This window comes from Austrofundulus limnaeus, unplaced genomic scaffold, assembly GCF_001266775.1.
Source record: "Austrofundulus limnaeus strain Quisiro unplaced genomic scaffold, Austrofundulus_limnaeus-1.0 Scaffold463, whole genome shotgun sequence".
NCBI classification, from domain to species: domain Eukaryota; kingdom Metazoa; phylum Chordata; class Actinopteri; order Cyprinodontiformes; family Rivulidae; genus Austrofundulus; species Austrofundulus limnaeus.
The window spans coordinates 241,494-245,771 of NW_013952865.1; the positions used below are offsets into that span (position 1 = coordinate 241,494).

Sequence of the window (4,278 nt, forward strand, 5' to 3'; positions counted from 1 at the left end):
GACCAGGATGGGGGGGGGGGGTCATTCCACATCTTCCGCTGATTGATTTTGTAGGGAGTAGACTTATGGTGAAATAAGCCTTTCTACATACCTCTTATAACAAGATTATGAGGAATGTTTTACCAAGGTATTTTCTCATTACTTTAATATTTTGACTGTGCGAAGTGAGAAGTGACACAATAAGTGGACGTTCAGACGAGTTCAAGTTGATTCATAAAAGTCTATGCAATCATTTATTTACACAAATTGAACAGATCATAAGTACACTTGATTGTGGTGATTCCTATAACAAGCTTCAACGTTAAATGGGATAATACTCGCGTCCGAATTTTAATTCACATTAAACTCAGATTACTCATATATAGAACAGTAAACGTCAGTCCTGATGCTAACAACCAAACAATTTACTGGCACTCTTTAGCTTAAGTTTTGGCAAATAAAGACAAAGGAAAGGATGAAAAATAAGGTTAGTGTTTCTTCTTCTCTTATTTTCTTAAGTGTGGTCAACCGGATCAGCACATCCTCTCTGCGCTGAGATCTCCACAAGACACGTCACCCAGAACACGCTCAGCGTTACCTGGTGATGGCTTCTTAACCAAACCCTGGGTAGTCACTGGTTCACCTCCGATCAGTCAGGGAACGTTTTGTTCAGCCCACTCACTGTTCCTCGGCGAAAAGTGTTATTTTTAGGCAACTTTCGTCTGCTTCGATCTTCACCAGAAAGATTCAAGCTGATGCATCCGGTTTGTCCTTTCAAAATAAAATTCTCCCGTCGGGAGCTGAAAAACACTTAGAGGCTTGAGTCTCGGATGGACAGTCGGCGGCTTGCCCCTGCCCTGGCCGTTAGATCCCCCTAATTGGCTTATGGGCAAGATCAAAGGGCCGAGCTGGTTTCTCCAAAGAGAAAACTCAGCCTTCCTTCCCAGTTCGGCATCCAGGAAGAAGTGTTCCGTCTCTCAAAGACGTCCGTGTTAGTAATAGAAGCGGACAAACTTTGGTTCCGCTCTCAGGCGTTAAGAATGAGTCAGGAAAAGAAAGAAAGATAAAGCTTTGCCAGCCAGGCGCCAGGCAAGGTCAAATTCTGTGGTTGTTTTAACAGAATGATAATATTTCCTTTCAACTTTTCTTCTGGTAGACTCTAAGAGAAATCACTGTAAAACATTTATGATGATTAATTAACATTTCTGTTTAAATAATCAGTCTGAAACTTTTGTTAGTCCAGATAAATGAAAGATTTTCTCAAGAAAAACTAACAATCATATTACTGTGTTTCCAGTAAAATAAAAACAGTGATTTATATAAAAACACAATGAAAACATGGTAATGATTTTCTCTGTGATTTTTATACCATTAATTAATCTTTTAGGCACGATAAAAGAGTAGAAGTGATTGCACTTTCTTTGTTACAGTCATATGATTTAACAAATGCATAAACATTCTTAGTTAAACAATAAATGAATCACGAATAGAAAAGATTGTTCAGTCCATTATCTGATTAAGAGAACTGATAAATTCTCCTCTAGGTTGAAATGACCTGTCATGGCCTAAATAGAATTCAGAGTTCCGGCCTTCTCGTCAGGCCTGTCCGAGGCCTGCTTCGAGGCAGTAAATCTTGTTTCTTCACTCGAGGTGACCCCTACAATTCGAATAGCTCGTTCCACTGGCTCAGTCTGCGTTTGATTTTATAGAAGTCAAATAAGCTAATGGTAATTCAAGGCTCGTTTAGTCCATTTTTCTCTACAAAGTGAAGATCAAATTAAGAGTCTTGCACCCACCTGAGAAGGACCAGACTATGAGTCACCAGAGAGCGACCTCCTTTTCTGACCAAGGGACCAGTCGAGTTTATCAGGCAGACCGCCTGATGTCCAGTTTGCATGGAGAGACTGTCTGGAGAACGAACTCCAGAAATGATCTTCCACCGCTGACTTCACCTCCTGGTACCCACAAGGCAGAACAAAAGCGTAAAGGTGAACATTTGTACTGGTGACACACAGGTGCTCMGACGTAAATTTGATTTTTATCTTTGTATGAGATTTGGTAAACTAAACATTTTTCTCGATCTAATTTTAACTTAGGAGTCCCTAGTTAAAACCACAGCTAAAAGCAGCTTACCTCACCTCACTCCAAGCCTCATAACTCACCTCTCAGTGAATATTTTATGTTTATTTGTTGTTTGTTTGTATATTTTGTCATTACTCACTCTTGATTGCAAACTCTTTCTGTTTCTACATGGTTCATTTATGTCATCACTCATTACTCGCCATAGTTGTAAAAACATTTAATCTGTAAATAAATGGCCCGTGGAGAACGTGCCAACATAAGCTAATCTCATTTTTGTGTCTTGATAAAGTATTACTGGTTATGATAAGACAAGATCTCATCAAATAATTTTGGGTAAATTTATTCTGAGACTGATTACATTAAAGTTACAGTTTTTCATTTCTTTCCTGGGTCAACACTTGATCGAATTAAGGAAAGTGGTGCCTCGAGGTGAGCTAATTTGCGAAACACAAATTAGCTATTTTAGAGTATACCCAAAACCCCCACAAGCTGAAAGTAATCTTTAAACACACACGAGAGTCCACACAGGGACAAACCATTTCCTTGTGATCTTTGGGGACAAAGATTTAGCCATAAGTCATGCTTAAACAGACACATGAGAGTCCACACAGGAGACAAACCATTTCCTTGTGATGTTTGTGGACNCACATTTAAACTCACACATGAGAGTTCACACAGGAGACAAACCATTTCCTTGTGATGTTTGTGGACAAATATTTAACCAAAAGGCACATCTAATCACACACAGGAGAGTTCACACAGGAGACAAACCATTTTCTTGTGGTGTTTGTGGACAAATATTTAGAGTAAAGTCATCTTTAAACACACACATGAGAGTTCACACAGGATAGAAACAATTTCCTTGTGATCTTTGTGGACATAGATTTATCCAAAAGTCATTTTTAAACAGACACTTGAGAGTCCACCCAGGAGACAAACCATTTCCTTGTTATGTTTGTGGACAAAGATTTAACCAAAAGACATATTTAAACACACACATGAGAGTCCACACAGAAGACAAAACATTTACGTGTGATCTTTGTGGACAAAGATTTAGCCGAAAGTAATCTTTAAACACACACGAGAGTCCACACACGAGACAAAAAAATTCCTTGTGATGTTTGTGGACAAAGATTAAGCCATAAGTCATCTTAAAACAGACACATGAGAGTCCACATATCAGGATTGGGGGAGGAACAGACCCAGGGCGCTGGCAGGTTTCAAAAAGGAACAAAAAGTTTTATTTAAACAACAAAAAGAGGGCTGATGGCAGCAAACTTACAAATTCACAGAGGGAACGCTCAGGCAGAGGAACAAGGTACAGAGCAGGAGACTCACAGAAACANGACAGAGGGGACGAAGAGGCGAAGGCAGCCGACCCAGGTGACATGGAGGTGACAGCAGCTGACCCAGGCGACATGGAGTCGATGGCAGCCGACCCAGGCGACATGGAGGCGACGGCAGCCGACCCAGGCGACATGGAGGCGACGGCAGCCAACCCAGGCGACATGGAGGCGACGGCAGCCGACCCAGGCGACATGGAGGCGACGGCAGCCGACCCAGGCGACATGGAGGCGACTGGCAATGATCCAGGTGACATGGAGGCGACGGGCAATGATCCAGGTGACATGGAGGCGACGGGCGATGTGGAGGCAACAGCAACCGACCCAGATGATATGGAGGGGGTGGCAGCCGACCCACGAGCCTTGAGGATCGCCGACCCAGGAGTCATCATTGGGACCACCGACTCCAAGACCACTGACTGTGGAATCGCCATTGGGACCACCGACTCCAAGACCACCGATTGTGGAGCCACCGACTCTGGAACCACAGACTCCTGGACCACCGGGACCACCAACTCCGGGACCACCAACTCAGGAACAGACTCTGGGACCACCAACTCAGGAACAGACTCTGGGACCACCAACTCAGGAACAGACTCTGGGACCACCAACCCAGGAACAGACTCTGGGACCACCAACCCAGGAACAGACTCTGGGACCACCAACCCAGGAACAGACTCTGGGACAACCAACCCAGGAACAGACTCTGGGACAACCAACCCAGGAACAGACTCTGGAGGCCCAGTAGACTCTGGAGGCCCAGTAGACTTTGGAGGCCCAGTAGACTCTGGAGGCCCAACAGACTCTGGAGGCCCAACAGACTCTGGAGGCCCAGCAGACTCAGAAGGCCCAGCAGACTCAGAAGGGGTGGGAG

General features: G+C 43.9%; 1 protein-coding gene across 1 annotated transcript in view; it reads left to right on the forward strand.

The window, feature by feature from the left end:
- Positions 1 to 3,629: 3,629 nt before the first annotated feature.
- The window catches only part of LOC106529744 (oocyte zinc finger protein XlCOF20-like), a 1,663-nt gene continuing 1,014 nt past the window's right edge, over positions 3,630 to 4,278 (forward strand). Inside the window, exons 1-2 of the mRNA XM_014025237.1 lie at positions 3,630 to 3,867; positions 4,000 to 4,271. Of these exons, the coding sequence (XP_013880691.1) occupies positions 3,630 to 3,867; positions 4,000 to 4,271 (510 nt within the window). The remainder of the gene's footprint in view (positions 3,868 to 3,999; positions 4,272 to 4,278) is intronic.